The 18,156-nt window shown below is 43.1% G+C and overlaps 1 protein-coding gene across 3 annotated transcripts; it reads left to right on the forward strand.

Moving 5' to 3' along the window:
• The first annotated feature begins 1,664 nt into the window (after positions 1–1,664).
• LOC133969968 (protein phosphatase 1D-like) lies at positions 1,665–10,357 on the forward strand. 3 transcript variants are annotated; one of them, XM_062406726.1, is made up of 7 exons: positions 1,665–2,341; positions 3,817–4,045; positions 4,754–4,878; positions 5,003–5,184; positions 6,490–6,717; positions 6,915–7,098; positions 7,920–8,059. In XM_062406726.1, the coding sequence occupies exons 1-6, from the start codon at positions 1,807–1,809 to the stop codon at positions 7,092–7,094; spliced, it is 1,479 nt and encodes a 492-aa protein (XP_062262710.1). In that variant the 5' UTR covers positions 1,665–1,806; the 3' UTR covers positions 7,095–7,098; positions 7,920–8,059. The 3 variants fall into 3 exon arrangements, with proteins under 3 accessions (XP_062262710.1, XP_062262711.1, XP_062262709.1); XM_062406727.1 differs by having other exon boundaries at positions 7,011–7,098; XM_062406725.1 differs by lacking the exon at positions 6,915–7,098 and having other exon boundaries at positions 7,920–10,357.
• Positions 10,358–18,156: the final 7,799 nt, after the last annotated feature.

The following is an 18,156-nucleotide window of genomic DNA, read 5'->3' on the forward strand; positions in this document are numbered from 1 at the left end:
GTATAGGGCAACAAGAATGGCGTGATATGGACACACATGTGGATTATTATGTCAAATGAACTATTATGATTTAAAGTCAATCTTAACATCAAGCACAGTGAAACACTTGTTTCCTTCTCATATAATGTTGTTGGTCACCAGGTAATGTTGCAGCAGAGACTAATGCAGCTCTCTAAATTTATATTTTAGTTGCTACAGAGTTTAATTTACCTCCTTGTGAGATGAGATGTGTTACTGCACAAATACCAGGACAATCAAAAAGAGACACAATCCCAGATCAATGACAAACAATAGACGAGAAGTTTAGCAATTGACGGCAACTTGTCAGCAACAAACAAAGTAAATATATCTTCACAAGCCACATTCAGTCAGTTAATACAAAGCAATAGCAAGACAAACACCAATCAACAACAGCCCTGGCTGTGGTAGAGAGAGCTGTTCAGTAGTTGTTTTTGTTATCTAGAAATGGCAGAGCAGAAGGAGGTGTTTTTCCCACAGATAAATTCTGACATGGCAACAAGTGTTACTAACAAATGCAATCAAGCATCAGTAAGTCCAACACTGTACCAGAGCCCTCAGTCATCTTTTGATTATTACCTGGGCCAAGGAGGTTATGTTTCTCCCCCTGACTGTTAATATAAACATAGCCGTATCGGTTACCACAAAGCAGTATGTGTCGGGGAAGAGACAATTTGCTTTTGGTGGTGATGTGGATCAGGGGATGTAACCAGGTTTAGCAAATTGAAGATCAACAGGCTACTCTGCATTATTATTAATGTCACAATAAGTTTCAACACCTGTTACTCTACATATAACTATATGTAGAGACCTTAAAAAAAATTCCTAAATAATAAAAGTATAAATAATGATATACGTTATTTATACAGCACCTTTCAAACACAGTTACAATGTTCTTTACAAATTAAAAAAAAAATGAGAATTTAAAGTCAAACATACACCAAACAAAATGGTTTAGCTGTTTGCACTTACTCCACTGCATTGGGTCTGAGTGGAGAAGATGAGCATTTAACTTTTTAAATATGTATTTAATACTTAAAATACGTTTACTGTAATTGTACCTTTTGTAAAACATTTGTAAATGTATGTCACAATCTCCAGTTTAGCTGCTGTGTTATTAGAATGTTTCCCACGTTAACGTCTCTTCACCTCGTCAAAGGGCGACTTCATGAAGTTGTCTTGAATTTTCATGGAAGTAAGATTTGTGTTTGACAATTTAAACATGACGTCATGAAATTAGTCATTGAAGAGGCCACATTCAAGCTTTGAGTTTGGGACTAACTTTTGTGAATAAATTGAACGCCTTGTGAAATAACGACCTTTCCGAGTGCCTGTAAAGGCACCACTGCAATCAAATCGGCCTATTTGCTGAATCGATATGTGGATAAATCATAACTCATAACTTATTTTATTAATTATAATGATAATAAAATGTGTCTATGACATATTTAACATCACCCGAGTAACGGAATGGGTCACAAGCAAAAGTATGTGCAGTTTTTTTGTTCTATAATCTGAACGCGTCGTGTAATTCCGACATTTTCAAGCGCCAGTGAAGGCACCACGGCAGTCCGGCGTGCCGTGCGTGGTCGTTGGAATGCTATGTGCGGGAGACAGTGACGTCATTGCGTACCGCGGGACGTCTCGGAGAAGATAAACAAAAAGGAAGGAAGCCTTCGGCTGCACAATCGCGGCAAAATCGGTTCAAAAGTCGAGGTCGCGAGCCGCAGTTAGCGACTTAATGTCCCCTTCACCCGCGTAGCTCGCTCCCCACCGGCGAACACCATCATGGACGACTCGATAATCTTCCGTATGAGCGCGTTCTCCGAGCAGGGAGGGAGGAAATACATGGAGGATGTTGTCGAGATCAAAATCGAGTACGAGCCGACGGCGGCGCCAGCGGAGGATCCTCCGAAGCCGCAGCGGCAGCATGATGGAGGACAGCCGGGGGGAGCGGAGTGCGAAGCCGCCGGACACACGGACACCGAAGCGCGGGATGGACGTGACGTCGCCGCCGAATCTGGTCCCGCTTCTGCGATGTGGGTGGAGAGTGTGTCGAGCGAGGACAACAACAGCGGCGGCGGCGAGGCACCGGAGCCGGCCGGGAAAGATGCGGAGCGCGTCGTGGACACGCGCAGGTCCGTGGCGTTCTTCGCCGTGTTCGACGGCCACGGGGGCCGGGAAGCCGCGCACTTCGCCCGGGACAATCTGTGGGAGCTGCTGAAGAGGCAGCGCGGCTTCTGGTCGAAGGATCACGGCGAGGTGTGCGCCGCCCTCCGCAAAGGCTTCATCGCCTGTCACCACGCCATGTGGAAGGAGCTGCGTAAGTGGAGCGTTAACTACATGTTTGTTGTCAATGTGATTGTTGCTCGGGGGATAAACTGGGGGTCGCCTCATCTGATGCCCAGTCGGCAGGAGACTGGTCCTCCTCCCAGTGAGCACCACCCAGTTGACATGACCCAACTGTCATACCAGTGATCACCATACACACCCAGTGATTCGAGTGCAGCTGCAGGAAACCGGTAGACACTCATTTTTAACATTACTGTCAGTGGAAGAATATCTAGTTTACTGACAGAAACATCATTTATTTCCATTTTATTATGAAACACTCTGCAATGCATAAACATTCAAAAGTTTTAGGCACGAAATGTACAGCCGGGCATTTCACTTTTTTTGTTTTGTCAACATCAAACAGTTAGAAGAAGCACATTCCTCCTCCAAGGACTGGGAAAAACTCCCTGCATCCTCACCAACATGTAATGGGTTCTTCCCCGACCCACTCTGTGCCCTTCCACCAAGTTCAGTGGTAATCCGCCATTTTTACCTAATCCTGCGAAATAACAAATAATCAAAAGGTGTAACTGGAATAGCACTTTAGTGGAGTGTGTTCCTCCACCGACACCCAACAGTCCCCTTATGAAACCACATTTAGTGTAATCTGAAGGGATCGTATTGGGCTAAGTGCAAAAAAAAAAAAAAAAAAAAAGCATTTAGGAAAATAAATAGGAACGATCAATTGAGAAAATAATAGGCAAAATGATCAATAGTGAAAATAATCTTTAGCTTCAGCCCTATTTTCATTTGTGTCCATGCAATCCCAGACGGCCAGTGATCAGGGCTCTGCGGGGGCCAGACCATCTGCTGCCGGGCGTCCTTGTGCTACTAACTGACGGGGAGTTCTTATACGACCCTGACTTTGTTGATGACAATGGTTTCACTCCAAAACTGGTGGAAATGTGGGCTGATTGCTGGGAGCACCGAGAATCCTGATCTGAACCAGAGCTCATCTGCTGGAAAAGTAGTATAAATGTGCTCAGGGTTAAACACTGTACATCTCTGATCTCCGGTGCATCTAGCCCCCCCCCCAGGTCATCTGGTACAGGTTAACTCAGTATTTCCAGAATCAAAACCAAGCATTTTGAGGCAGCGCTCAGTTGCTCACACCCGATGCACAAGTCTCGTGAAAACCTGAGCTCTGTTCAGATTTACAGTTCAATAAAAATGCGCTCGACTGAAAGACATTCCCGAGCGACATTCTAGTAGCTTTTTGTTTTTATTGTCTCCAACATACCTTTTTAAGTGTTTTTCATAATAATAATTCATAGTTGTTGTGTTTTAACGCCACAGCCACCTGTCTGAATGATGTCACGTAATTCTTACCTATTTCTATCTGACTATTCATTGAGTTAGGTTTACACTATTAGCCGTGCCCCCCAACCCCACATATTTTTTTAACCTTGATCACATATTGCATACAAGTCACACTTTTTAAAATCAATTTGACTTATTTTACAGCGGAGTGGCCGAAGACCATCACTGGTCTGCCCAGCACATCGGGCACCACAGCCAGCGTGATCGTGATCCGCGGGGTTCACATGTACGTCGCTCATGTCGGGGACTCAGCAGTCGTGGTTGGAGTGAAAGAGAGCGAGTCCGACATCACGCTCCAGGCACTTGAAGTAACACAAGACCACAAACCGGAACTCCCGAAGGAAAAGGAGAGGATTGAACGACTGGGTGGCAGGTGAGTTGGCGAACGTTTGAATTCTGCCTGAAGTTCAGGTCCTAAGTAGAGATGTCCAGATACTATTCATCCCTTCCTGATACAGATTCCAATACCTGGATTCTGGATATTACCTGAGGCAGAGTACTGATCTGCTACCAGTGCATTAAGACAAATAAATAAACATATATATCATATTTGATGCTACCCAGTATAGAGGCGATTTATATTGTTGTATGGCCTGGCTCAGGTGAAACCTTTTTTAAATTGCCGACTCTAAGCTAGCTCTCGCTAACACCACATTACATGGAGCGGCGTTGGACTAGTTAGACAAAGGGACATCAGACTGGAAGGTCGCAGGTTCAAGGCCACGGACTGGCAAACATACCTGGTTCTGTTCGAGTACAAGGGGACAGATGGACTCTCCCTATCCCACTGTCTAAGTGCCCCTGAGCAAGCTGCCCACTGCTCTGTGTGGTCACTGTGGGTGTTGTGTTCACACGGATGAGTTAAAAGCAGAGTTCCCCATAGCATGTAGGGCTTGTGTGTGCATGATGGCGAGACAATAAAGGAATCTTAATCCCACCTCCTTCTTTGCAGCTCTAAAAACAGTACTTGTCAGTGACTCACCAACACTACTTCTGTTTTGAAGCAGCAAAGGAGAAGTGTTTTCAGAGAAAAAAGAACGATTGGGTGGAACTAATATACTTATGGATCTTGCAATTGTAGTGTCATGAAGAAATCTGGGGTGAACCGTGTGGTGTGGAAGAGGCCTAGACTGACCCATAACGGCCCTGTGAGGAGGAGCACAGTCATCGACCAGATCCCCTTCCTGGCTGTGGCCCGATCCCTAGGTAAAAAATAACGTTACCTTTTTTTCTTGGGATTATTTTCCATACAATGACACTGGATGTTGGAAGTGAATGTATTTGTGCAATCATTCCTCCTAAAGTGATCTAATGTGTCTTTTGCTGGCAGGTGATCTCTGGAGCTATGATTTCTACAGTGGGGAGTTTGTGGTGTCACCAGAGCCTGATACCACCGTAATGACCCTTGACCCCAAACTGCATCGCTACATCATCCTTGGCAGTGATGGGCTATGGAATATGATGCCACCCAAGAATGCTGTGAATATGTGTTATAGCCATGACAAAATGGTGGTACGTAATGACACTACTACATTTTCTTGGTGTATTGATTTTGGTTTTAGATTTCAAACGGATACGGTTATTGCACACCATTGTGTTATTATTCCTCCGTGAAACCAGGCTATCGGTGCCCGGTTATTCAAAGCCTTAATGATGGCAACCCAAACACTCTCTGACCGGCTGACCGGCGCAGAGAAATGCGGGTCCGGTCTGACCGGTCTGATGGGCCAGGCAGGAGCGTGCTTGAGAACAGTGGGGCGCGGCCGCTACACTCTAGCGTATCGTTTCTGACACAGAGGAACCACAACAAATCGCGGGAGTTGTTTTTTTCCAGAGTTTTGGGTTGGTTGACATGCCAGATACCCACATTAACGTGTAGAAGCACTACAAAAGTGGAATTTACATAAGATGGGTCCTTTTAACCCTCAACAAGAGTTAGGAAAAACAAAAACCCTTTTTCAATTAGTACGTAGAATCCTCAGAGAGAGCCACATGTAAGGGATCCCTCTCCCAGGACTGACAGGTGCAATAGATGCCTCTCATGATGGAGAACATCAGAAAGATAAGGGTATTTTCAGCATTGATTAAAAGAACCACTTATCAGTCTTGTTGTAATCATAGTCCATGATCAGCAGCCACCACGATCAGGATCCACCATCAAGATCTGAGGCCACCGTAGTCCACAATTATGATCCACTGCCAACAGCAGGATCCACCATCGGCTGCCACCTCAATCGTGGTCCACCCCCACTATCAGACACCAGGACGATACAGGATCCGCCATTACGATCACAATCTCACGGAATTTGTGTTCTCCATTTTAACATGCAGTCTCAGTGTTGGTAGGGTATCAAACTGGAGCACTGGCATCCTGAAACAGACTTGGTAGTTGCCACCAATCAGGATAAAGATGAGATTCTCCTTGTTCCTGCGACCTATCAGGATTGGATGGACCCAATGTTATTTATTTTCGTTTTTTTTTTAAGAATTGAGAGGATAACAACATTTTCCTCACTGAATTCCATTGGACCTCCTGCTGTGAATTTTGGGGACGATTAGAATAATATAACACATCGAACTCAGTGTCCAAGGATTTAGCACACAACGATTTTTATTGGATCACTGATTAAAAATGCAAAGCAAAATACAGACATGGTGAGCAGAGACCATCACGATGTTAAGAGGATACAATGTTTGCAAAGGTTATGAGAATATGAATATTTTGTGTGATCTTGGAATCAATTACATTTAGATTATCGTGTGAAATCAACAAACACATTTTTGAGCTTTATTTCTCTATCTGGTTGTTTCTAAAAGGGGCCAAAGGGGATGTCCTGTGCCCGCCGGCTTGGATGCACAGCCCTTCTGTTCTGGAAAGAGCGCATGCTCCGTGCAGACAACACAACGGTTATCGTCCTGGCCCTGCAGGAGCCCGGCGGACCGCCTGTCCCTATGCATCGAGACGAGATCGTTGTTGACATGGCCACTGGAATGGACCAGGTTCCATTCCCGGGAACTCCTTATAACACATGCGAGGTCCCAAAGGTCAGTGCCACAGCTTTGTTGCATCCTCCTCTTTGCATCGTTTCATTAGGCTGCCGGGGTTAAGCACCTCAGGACTGCTCTGACCATGGAAACTTGTACAAAATATTTCTGTGTGTTTGTTTGTTGTTTGCTATTCACTGTATTGTCCTTTTTTATTAATTCAGTCCATCTTTATTGTCATTCTAATACTTTCACAGTTAAAATATGATGCTTCACAGACACCGACGGTCACACAGTTTCCGTCCGGGGACCACTCGTTCACCCAATCACTCTTTTGTTTTCGGGGCCAACAGGCGGAGCATGAGGATGACATGTTTTTTGAAGAAGATGAGATATATGGAGAAGAACATGAGGATTGGACATGCCTGGAGTGGTAGTGAGGTGACTGCTCCGTAACAAAAACAGTATCAGACCTGTCGGCTACATGACCGGCCAGTGACTACATTTACTCATTAGCTCAGTAGCCAGACCCATCGATGAACCTGGCAGCGCCAGTTAAGCCAAATAGAAGCAAATCAACGACATCTTCTTACACATGGTCAATCCAATCCAGTTCAGCAAGAGAGCTTGTTGAATTTACATTTAAGATACTGGTATTAGCTGATAGATATCTATTAAAATGGCAGTGATTCCTTAGATGTTGTTATCAAAAGCTTATGACAGAATATTAATATAGGCTTAATATTTAACACTTCATTATACAAACTTTATTATAAATAACTATATAACAATATAACAACTCTATTGCCCTAATTTTATGACTTTATTCTCAGGTCTCAAGATGTTTTCCCCTGAAAGTGGCTCAAACACTCTGTCGTAGTGGACTGATTACTGTATGATTACTGTGGATGTGAATTAATACAAGTCGGATCATTTTATAGGTGTTTATACCTCTTCATACCAACTGGCCACATCCTCTATAATCCACACAACTCAATGTAGTAGCATGTGAACATTATCTTAATCCAACTTTGTTTTAAATTATTGTTTATTTCCATGAGTTTAGTCCATGAGTCATTTGTAACAGCTTTCATCCTTGTCTCATGTTTAATGTTAGATCGATGGGTGGAAAGTGTGTTTTTTCTTAATCGTACACAATAGATAATTTCTAAGGTTTTTATCAGTAATGTTTTGTTATAATTAGATGATCAAGAATAATGATAATTTAATGACAGATTCTTTCTTTTTAATTCTTTCTGCAGAGTGAAGCAGGGGCCCCTCCCTCCCGTTTCAGAGCGAGTTGCACAGCTCTGGAGCAGGCACTGGGGCTGCACGATGCCGCCTCCAGTGCCGCCGCGCAGCTCTTATCTGACGATGACTCTGTCGGGGCCACACTGTCCTCGTCGCATGCCTCGGAGAAGGTTTACGAAAAGCAAGACTCGACGACCCAAATGGACTGCGCCTTCTCTGCTCCGCCACCGAAAAGGTCGCGCCGTTCGCCGCACACTCCCCCCGACCTTGACGGCCGGCCGCCCGACAACGTTTTGCCCCCAAATACGCCTTGTAGCAAAGCACCAAGTGAACAATCCCGTGGAACACATGCTCAGAAAGGAGAGGGAAGCTCCTCGGAGGAACTGGCTCCCCTGTCACAGCACCACAATGCTGCCTTGTGTGTGTGCTGAATCTTGTCCTTTTCTTTCCCGAGACTAGAAAGATAAACGGCATCATGTCAACATTGCTTAAGTACCAGTTGTGCTGTAGGCCTGTTCTTAGATGTATACTTTTATACAAATGTCTACCTAACCCTTTTTTTTTTTGTAAATATTTGAGATATTTGAAATTGGTACGTGTTGATGTTATTCCTCCTTCCCTCTTCTTCCAGCCCCCCCTCTTTAAATGTAAGTGTTCGGTACTTTAAAACTTGAAATTTTAGATTTGTTCAATCGACACAATCTATTTTCATACTTATAAGTATGTACAGTATATCCAGAATATGTATTTTGAAGAAGACGGATCACTACAATCTGACTTAACTTCAGCTGGTTCACCTGAATTGTGACGCATGCGTTCTTCCAGTCAAGATTTGTATGATTACTACAAATTAAGCGTTTTGTATTGTTTTGACTCTTGGCTGCTGTAACACATCACTCTTTATAGGGTTAATACCTCAGACCAGTGTTTTGTTTTTTGGAACTTTACAGCATCTACTGTTAATGGTTAGATTTCACCTTCTGTTGATCCGTAGGTAAAAGTGAAGGCTGCAAAGTAATGGAACCGAATTGAAAAAAATGGTCTTAGGAAATTATGCGGGTATTGAATTTTATTTGTAATTTTTTTAAACCTTTTTTTTTTATTTAATTTTTTATCAGTGACTTATTATGCACTGTTATGATCTTAACTGTTACTCTGCTATTGGTGAATCTAACGGATAGCGTGTGAGGAGAAGTCGAAGGGGCAGTTCACCTAAAAAAAACTGAAAAAATGATATATATCATGTCTCGATTCAAGAGCTGCACTCTTCAGAGGACGTGGCTCATGAAGGAATGGGTCTTCTGTGGCTGGGCCAACTCGTGGACCAACTCGTCCCAGCAACAGAGCTGAAGTTTGACACACAGAAAGTTTGAATGCCCCCATGTGATGCAATCGATTCAATGCCGCCTCTGCAGCTCGGAATTGAATCACAGCTATTCTCTCACTGGCAAAAGTGGCAAAATTTGAGTGAACTGACCCTGACATTTTACTTCTGTCACTTCTTGGCTGGATAGTCATATTGTTCCATTCCAAGCACATCCACCATTTATCATCCTCATCATTGGGCCTGTCTAGAAGTAAATTTGTTTTAAACAGGCAGAAATATTTGCTGTATTGCTCTATGTACTGGAAAATCCACAGTGGAAGGTGACTGATGTTGTTTATAAAGTATCAGGCGATTTTAAGGCGATTTTAAAATGACTTCCACATTGTTCTTAAATGGTTTGCATCTCTAACTTGTGTTTTGGTATTCTCATTTAATACAAAAAGTGCCCAATTCCTGTTTTCAAGTAAATTACAAAAATGGTCAAAGGTCTAACACGTGTTCATATGGCAGCTCAACTACTCTGCTAGCTGATGTGTTTGCCTTATTTTTACAAAAGTTTCATTGTTGCCTTAACAAAAATTTGTCAGAGGTGAATTTTACAACCCCCCCCCCCCCCCCCCCCCAAAAAAAAAAAAACAACAACAAACAAACAAGAGCAAATCTCTCGGATACAACGATGTGCTTGCAACCTCGGCACCGGCCTCGACCTTCATCTCTTCACCACTGTCATCTTCACCATTCCCACTGCAGCATACTGAACCCCGCTCCACGCGGTTAATGTTTTCCAGTTGTACTGCAGAGCAGTTTGTCAATGTTTGTACAGTGAGTCTATATGCAATAGAAGTCTGTACAGTACACTATTATGCAAAGTGATTGGTCGTCAGGAGTCTGGCATGCTCGGAACTGCTCTGTTTATTGTGAAAATGTTCAGGGGAGATGGATGTTCATGAGCATGTGGTGTGTTTTGACCATTACAATACCTGGGTCTGGCTTCCGTTCGGCTGGAGCCAGTTGTCTGGTCAAATATAAATATATATATATATATATAATACATACAGTTCTTCACATGCCTTGACCAGATATACAGTTTGTGTGTTGTAATAAAGTTCTCATTTTCCAATTGCTTCTTTCTTCTCTGCTTTGTTGGCCACACAAGTATCAACATGTTTCTGTTCGGTGAAGTAACTTGTCTTGTCAACTGACCTCTGTTAAAACAGAGCTCCTGTGCTGTTTGAATGTCGGGGTCATTTGACACAGTCGTTTTCTGTGCACTAGCAGCTGCTCGATCCTACCAGCAGGTGGCAGTGAGGTGAAGGGATTGAACTTGCCTATATGATATTTTGTCCTGCAGCTTTTAATTGATCAGAACAACTGCTGAGTGAAAATAATGAGTATATCTACAACATGCAGCAGCAGTTTATCTCGGCTTTAAGGCATGAAATGAAAGTAAATTAACCAACTTTGCAAGTCAGTCATTATGTCATATTTCCATTGTTTGTTTTGCTTTTATTTAAAGAAGCATTCCAGAGAATCATTTCAATGTGAAACTAAATTAGAAGACCTTGAGTTGACACATATTTCCTATCTCCTGTTTCCTTGGTGAAGTAATAATTGAAAATCAGCTTTTAAACCTATATGGGAGAGAGAGATCCTCAATGTGTAGTAATGAAGATCATGTGACATGCATGAAAGCTCCAGAACAAGCAAGTGATCCTTGCTTTTAAAAGGGGTTTTCATTGTACCACTGTAGCTCTGCTGAGGAGGATAAGTTGTAACCTCTGTCCATTTGTTTGTTTGTGGGCAAGATAACACTAAAGCAACTGACGGGTTACCACAAAACTTGGTTGAAGGATGCCGGATGGGTCAGGGAACCAATACAATTTTGTAAAATGGTACATTTACATGTGGTGCTTTCCCAGGGAATATATCAGGTATCTTGGGACTAATCGACACATGTGAGGAACTGATAGTGTGTGAAATTTGGTGCAGCTTGATTGAATTTAGTGGACTGTTTGGTCTTGGCGGAGGTATGTGCTCTACTCAGTGTGATTATAAATTAAATTTGAGAGGACGTGAAGTCAGACAGGAAGGGATGACACCCAGTGCTCCCATTCATGGGTTATTACACTGTACAAATATAGCCTTATACATATAGCAAAAATTTGGTATGCAACACTGGATTTATGCAGATTAAAGTATTTGGAGACACAAACTTCTCTCTGTCAAAGACGCTCTTGAGACACCTGTGGAAATCCCTTTAAGATTTAGAGAAGCGAAGCCGGAGCTAAAGAGTGTGTCTCCCAGCCATCCCCCTGCTTTGTCCTGAAATCTGCTCTTACATAAATGAAACACATCCCAGGTCATTTTTCTTCCTCGTCACCACCCTTTGACATCTACTGTATTTGAAGAACACGTTTCTCTCACTGTTTTTTTTCGGAGACACGCAGACATCAGATCTATGATCGCAATGTCAAGAGTTGAATATTTCATTGACTGTCAGCCCAGCATCTGCTGACCTACCTAACATGCGACATTCCCCTCTTACTGCAGACGGTCTGTCAGTGTGCATCAGCCAGCGGAGCGTCACAGTGTCCAGCACCTCTCCCACTGCTCCCCCTCCGCGCCTCTCCTGCAGATAAGCACCATCGCAGCAAACTAGGAGGGACTTTGGAAGCAAAGCAAATGTGACAAATACACATGCACTTCTGAGACTCCTTTTTTTCTTTCTGCTGATGGTGTTAAACCTCATATTCATCACATTATGATGTGTTTATTGGAAAGATACTGTATGCAGATGAATGCAATCCCCGCATTGAGGCTCAACGATCCAGCCTGCTACCTTCTACGCTATAGAATACTCAATACAATCAGTCTGAACCCCCCCCCACACACACACACACACACACGCACACACACACAAACACACACAAACAAACACACACACACACACACACACGCAAATCTCCATTCAGAGGACATTACATTGACCTACATTGATTTCCTACTCTAACTTTAACCATGGCTACCTCTTGTCTAACCTAAACCTTAACTTTAATCTTAACTGAACCTTAAAAAATGTCTTTAGCTTAAAATGTAATGATTTACGTGATGGGGACTGGCTTTTGGTCGCCATAAGAAAGACAATAACCCATAATGTGAGTGTATAAATAGATGTAGGTCCCCACGACATGAGTAATGACCTGAGCACATATGAGGGAGACTAGATATTGTTTTTATTTCTAATTCTTCCATGGTGGAAAGACACATAAAGGTGGACAGCAGGTTCCAACATTTTGGCTGGGTTTGATTAGGAGAGGGATAAGTCTTTAAAGAGGTGAGGGCCAGGTCACAGCTACAGAGGTGAGTAGACAGTTCATGGTAACTTAAGCCTGCACTGAGATCCACTACAGAGACGTTCATAATAAGCAGAAGATAAATGCTGCTTCAGTGAATGCTGTTTACTTAGAGTGATGGAAGCTGAAAGTAAACACTGAAAACATTCTAAATGAATTGAGACTGGTCGTTAGTCATTTACGGCGACGCAGGATGTGTTAAGTGAAAGTTTAACCACAGCTATTGTAATGCTTGTGGGAACAGTCAGTGCCAGGAAACAGAGACTAATGATTTATAATAAGCATAGTAGGTCCCAACTTCGGCTAGACATCTTAGAATAGGTTTAGCTGGAAAAGGGTTGAGGAGGTAGGTGGTGGGTTTACAGGTCAACACCAGCTTGGACGATTCTTCAAAAGATATGTGCTCAAATTCTGTTCAAGCATAAAGTATCTGGAGAAGGTGTTTATGTCTTATCTCACCGCAGAAGAAAATCTAGAAAACCAAAGGGGAGCAGCTCAGAGACGACTGCTTTTGAGGATAGGTTTATCTCCAGTGTAAATAAAAAAATCTATGATAGGGTTTTGTTGTTGCCGATTAAGTTAAATCAAGAGAAATAAGCTGCTCCAGCAGTGGAGAGAGTACGCTTGTATTTACCTATTTTTTTAAGTACACATGCTGAGTAATTTGTGTCATCTATAATCCGATTCTGCATGTGAATATAAAGAATCTGAGACTAAGAGTTTGGGGGTTGGAAGCCTTGGTTTCAGTTTCCGTTATCTGCTTTGACCAATCATGTTTGAGCAGGTTTTTGACTGAAATGCATCAGATATCTATGTTTAATTCCTCTTCATTCATAAGCAGATAGCTGTTATTAGAGATAGGACTAAAAGATTAAGAAACATTTGACTTGTGAGAGGAACTAGTAGGACATGGTAGGGGTCCTGCTGTAGCTGCCAATGGGACTTGCAGACGTCCATGAAACACACTAATGATTTCATTGCTAATGAAAGTAACAGGATGAAAAGAGAGGTTTACAGGAGCAGTCTGTTTGCTCAGATTCAGTCAAACGCATCGAAAGTCATTGAATGACAATTTATCATTCAGCAGGACAATGATTTTAAACATACGGCCAAAGCAACTAGAGCTATTCAGACTGAAGAAGGGGAATAATCTCAACTGGTCGAGTGAATCCTTGGATCCTAAACTGAGCTGCACACAGATCAGAGTTACAGCAGGGAAAGCCCATAACAGGAAAGAGTTGAAGGTGGTTGGAATTAAGGACCTGGGGCCTCATTTATAACCGAAGCTTGTGAATATTTCAAGACCCATTTTGTGCGTAGGGCATTTCACGCAAACGTTGGGATCTACAGTATAAAAACACACTTGACGGGAGAATGTGCGCAATTTCCCGCAAACTCAAACCCTTGTGTACGAATCTTTTAGAGACAGGAAGGTGGCGATGCAGATGTGAGGAGATGAATTGAAGCCAGATTATTGATTACATAATAACCACAGTGTTAATTGTGCTTGCGCAACGTAAATGTTCAATAAGAAGCCTCAACCCTCAAAGAGTGGGTCTGATTTAGTAAGGGAATATGGCCTCAGGTGTGTGTGGCATGGTTTTATAAATCTGAATATTTTTTTACGTAGGCCAATTTTGGCCTTTGTGCGCAAGTACACTTGTAATATGAATCCAACGCAATGTTTTATGAATGAGGCCCCTGGCAGTTGAGCATGTTAATGCACTGTGCACATTGGCTTCTTGCTTTTTTCTTTGGATTTTAATTTAATCACTGACAAATTTCCGATATTGTGTCGACCCATCTGTAAGCCAATTTCTTTTCGATCTTAATTTCATATGAAAAATTTGATTATTTGAGATGAATCAGGATGAGGGGAGGGAAACAGAAAGAACTGCATGTTCAGATTTTAAATAGGGATCAGGCTTAGATAGTTATATTGTTTACAGTCTGCATTACATTGAAGAAATGTGAGAAAATGTTCTAATTCTCATTTTGATCTTAAATTGAGCTCAGTTACTTTGTTAGGGAGAAAAGGACGAGACAAAGAAGGGATCTTATTTTGAAATTACCTTTCCTCTGGGCATTGTTTTATTTAAAATTAAACATGCTGAGGCGGCGCAGGGGTGTGGTGGTTTGCATATATTAGAAACAAGACTTAACGTAGGTGTTTAAAAATGTTCATCCCACAGATGCTTCCATACAAGGCATCGTTTGCTTTATAGATACGAGATCCAACATCCGCAAACATGTACTCCTTCTCCTTCCAACCCTGCATGTTCCCCACATAGATTGTCCCATGAATATTCTATGATTAAATTAGACTGCTGTTCATCCAGCACCTTTACACTCGTTGCTGCAGACAGTGGTGGTGTGAGAGTGTCACAGCCTTCGGAGACGTCCCCTGTCTCCTTCTGACAGTATCAGTAGTGTTTCAACAGCCTTTTAATGGCTTGCCCTCTGCCACTCTTGGGAGGCTCTTGAGTAAGTGCTATGAAGAGGGAGACTGCTCCACATGATGGGAGGTGACGTGCCCTCCTTTTCTCCCCGGCCCTGACTCAAATAAGCCAGACAAGATTGTGATCAAATACTCATTCTCATCATAAAAATGTGTATTTAATTTTTCCGCTGTAAAGCAAATTCCCAGACATACGACTCTCCTTTAATTATGATTTGAATGATTGTGCTGCTGTAATGAAACTCTTGGTGTCACCAATGTGGTTGATGTGCATCTCGTGGTGAATCAGAACGATTATGTTGATTATCTGATGTTGACGATAGTCGATGAATAGACTTGTTGTCACACAATGGCTTCCTTGGTGGGAGGTCATGAGGTCTAGCCCCACAGAGAAGCCTTCAGACACTATGATATATGTTGCTGGCCAGGATCACATGGACTGTTCCCATTTCCACGACACTGTATATCGTATCCTCAGTCAAGAGTCACTCATTAGGATGGATGGCACCTTCTCTCCTTATACAGAACCGTCATCTGCCATAGTTAAGTTTCATGATATCATCCATCTCGTTCTCTTTTTATAGAATCATAAAGCCTAGTTTTGAAGGGAATGCACAACGGTCAAATGAGGTAAACCAGTTTTTCAATAGGTTTGACTCTGGCAGCCCCACCTCCAGCTGCCCCTTTAAGCCCAATTCATGCCTCTGCGTTGATCCCTAGCCCTGTGTAGCCTACATGTACGTGAAGATGTGTAACCTAGCCGGTAGTGAATACAGTTGCTTTGGGATTGCTTTATTCTAGTTTTATTCTTGAATTATCTAGGTCCTAAATTAATGAGCTGGTGTTTGTTGTTGTTAATTTGTTAGACTTCCTCCGAGAAGCTAAGCGATCTTTGTGTCTGCTATGCAGTGCTAGTATTGTGTATTGACTGTACGCTTCCTGATTTTGTTTGTTCGAGTGCTAATGGAAAGGTGGCCAACAAGGTCATCCGGACGATGGAGGGTTGGTCACGGAGTTTCTTACCTGTGCTTCGCACCCCCCATCGTTGCATATTTGGTAGTCGTTCATTACACGTCCTACATGATTCATATATTTCTCCTCCACAATCTGCTCTGCTTTGTAGTTAGTGGGTGTGCTTGTAGGGCACAGGAGCGTGGTGAGTACTCCATCCCAGTATAACTTTCTCCTCTCGCTGTCAGGGTCCACAGCAAAATCACCCGTTAGCACCCTCCTTTCCTATCGTTAACTTGCCCTGTTAAGTATTTAACATTGTGGAGGTGAGGGGACTGGGCAATAGCACAGGTGAGAGCTGTTAGCTGATTGGTCTTCACGCTTAAAAGGCAGCATCTGAGCTGCCTTAGAGAGATGACTCTGGAAGACTGACACTGCCCGAACCATAGAACTCAGACACTAAGCTGCAAAGCGAGTCGCTTTATGTTTGATTTAAGTTTATTTTTGTTGAGTTAATAATCATGCTTAAAAGCAAAATGTCTCTCTCTGGCTGTGTGTGGGAGAGCCCTATGGCAAGCTCTACTGCCACAGACATATATACATATATTCATATATATATGTAAATTTGTGTGTGTGTGTTTGTGGGTGTTGAGTCAGTACTAAAGTGCAACTTTGCTAAAATCCGGCCCTTGCCTGGGCCTGTGGTCACAGTCCTGCGTTGTCGGCAGGACCTGTGATGGTAAAGGTGGGCATACGAGACAAGGCCACCTCTTCATTTTTTTTTTTGGTCTAAACAAAACACCGGTTTGCACATCAAGGGACATCACTGCTTCCTTGCTTGGGGTTCTTCCAACTGTCCCTTCCTCATTTCACCAACGGCCTGCAAGCTCAACGAATTGAAGGACTTGTTCCAGTGGCTGCAGGCTGAACAGCAGCGAGCAGCGGCCCTTTCATCTCAGTCGGAGTCAAACCCTGATGGCCCGGTTGTTTCTCAACATCCTTTTCACAATGACGTGGGAACGAATGTGTCCAACCTTTAGGGAAATGTCTGGGATCCCAATGGAAGATTGGGTCACTGAGAACCAGGCAGCTAAGACCAAGATCCAGCTTATTTTATATATGATCATTTGATGGGGGAGGCAAAAGATGAGATTAGGTATTGGCCTACAGCTGACAGGGAGGAACCCAATAATTCTAACTATTCTCCAAGATTTGTATGGTTGTTCTAAATCTTATGTATCGTTGTGGCCGTCGTTTTGCTCGGAAACAATGGGAAGGAGAATCACTTCAAGAGTTTTCGCATGATTTCTTCTGTCTTATGGAAAAAGGTTGAACATTGACTCAGCCATTAGTACTGTCATGTATTTCTCTAAGCAACGTCAGATTCTAGGCCATGTAGAGAGACACAAACTCAATCCTTAGGCAAAAGGGTTGTCGCGCCTGTGTGGTTGTTTCACTGTGAGAAAAGGAGTTCTGCACACAACGTACCAATGGCATGATGGTGGACAGTGTGTCTATCAGCTGGTGTTCCAGAGAGCCTGAGGGAAGAAGTGTGCCAGAAGCTGCACACCCAGCACGTCCATCAAGGTATAGAGCCAACCACAGAGTTGATTGAACAAAGATGATATTGGCCAGGTATGGGAAAAATTATCAAAGACTGGTGCCAAACATGTAGAAGATGCAGTGTTGGTAAAATTCACAGCCACAACTTCAAGCTCCTATAGGCGAATTGCTGGTATCCAGTCCTAATGAAGTTTTGGCCTGTCTTCTCCACGTTGACTCAGGTTGTCCCTACCAGAGATCAGCAGGCCTCTACAGTACCAGATGTGCTAACTAAGGAGTGGTTCTACATACTCGGGGTCCCAGCACTCGGACCAGGGTCGCAGTTTTGAAACTCAAATGTGTGTGTTGTACGACATTAAGGTCTAGAACCATTTCTGGCCCCCCGTAGTTTTTCAGATTGTGAAACCGCCCGAGCAAGGCGGTGTATGCCATTGCCCCACAACATAGGCTGACAGAGGTACGTCATGTCCATCATTCCTTGCTCAAATCTGTATCGGTTCCTGGAGGTTTTGGTGGTTATCCTATTCCTGTAGCTAGACACGATCCAGCTACGACAAGCCCTGACACAAGAGTTGCGTGATCTGTGGGTGGAAGTA

Source organism: Platichthys flesus, chromosome 15 (genome assembly GCF_949316205.1).
Source record: "Platichthys flesus chromosome 15, fPlaFle2.1, whole genome shotgun sequence".
NCBI lineage: Eukaryota > Metazoa > Chordata > Actinopteri > Pleuronectiformes > Pleuronectidae > Platichthys > Platichthys flesus.

What these genes read in the sequence shown, in the direction of transcription:
- LOC133969968 (XM_062406725.1), top strand. Translation starts at nt 1,807, where the DNA reads ATGGACGACTCGATAATCTTCCGTATGAGCGCGTTCTCCGAGCAGGGA. An exon ending in CGCCATGTGGAAGGAGCTGC is followed by an intron (nt 2,342 to 3,816) that starts GTAAGTGGAGCG and finishes CTTATTTTACAG; the next exon opens with CGGAGTGGCCGAAGACCATC. An exon ending in ACACATGCGAGGTCCCAAAG is followed by an intron (nt 6,718 to 7,919) that starts GTCAGTGCCACA and finishes TTCTTTCTGCAG; the next exon opens with AGTGAAGCAGGGGCCCCTCC.